Raw genomic sequence first — 466 nt, forward strand, 5'->3', positions numbered from 1 at the left:
GTGAGGCCCAGCCCCAGCCAGTGCCCCGGGGCCCCGTCAGCCTTAACCCTGAGCCCCAGCCGCCCTGCAGGAAGCCTGGGTCTGGGCTGATAAGGGGCAGCCCCGTGGCACCTGCTGCTCGGGCGGGGGGAGGGGGAGCCTGTGCTTCAGAGGCTCCAGCCAGCAGGGCAGGAAGCAGAGGTGGGCAGGGCCTCCTCCCTCCCTCTGGCCCTTCTGAGTGTGGCATGGGGTTGTGGCCGGAGGCACGTCCCCGCCTGATAGGGAGACAGGGCTCCCCAAAGTCCCGCAGCCCCCCTAACCCTCCTCTCTCTGCGCACCCAGCCTTCTTCGCAGGGATCAGCCTGGCCGGGCTCCTCACCCTGGGGGCCGTGCTGAGTGCCGCAGCCACCGTGCGGGAGGCCGGGGGCCTCATGGCCGGGGTGAGTCCTCCATCCCCAGCCCCCCGGCCCCAGCCCCGCAGGTGGGA

General features: G+C 72.3%; 1 protein-coding gene across 1 annotated transcript in view; it reads left to right on the top strand.

Moving 5' to 3' along the window:
* The window catches only part of TSPAN32 (tetraspanin 32), a 14,130-nt gene that overhangs the window by 876 nt on the left and 12,788 nt on the right, over positions 1-466 (top strand). The window contains exon 3 of the mRNA XM_015565471.1: positions 322-419. Coding sequence (XP_015420957.1) covers positions 322-419 — 98 coding nt within the window. The remainder of the gene's footprint in view (positions 1-321; positions 420-466) is intronic.

This window comes from Myotis davidii, unplaced genomic scaffold (assembly GCF_000327345.1).
Source record: "Myotis davidii unplaced genomic scaffold, ASM32734v1 scaffold880, whole genome shotgun sequence".
NCBI lineage: Eukaryota > Metazoa > Chordata > Mammalia > Chiroptera > Vespertilionidae > Myotis > Myotis davidii.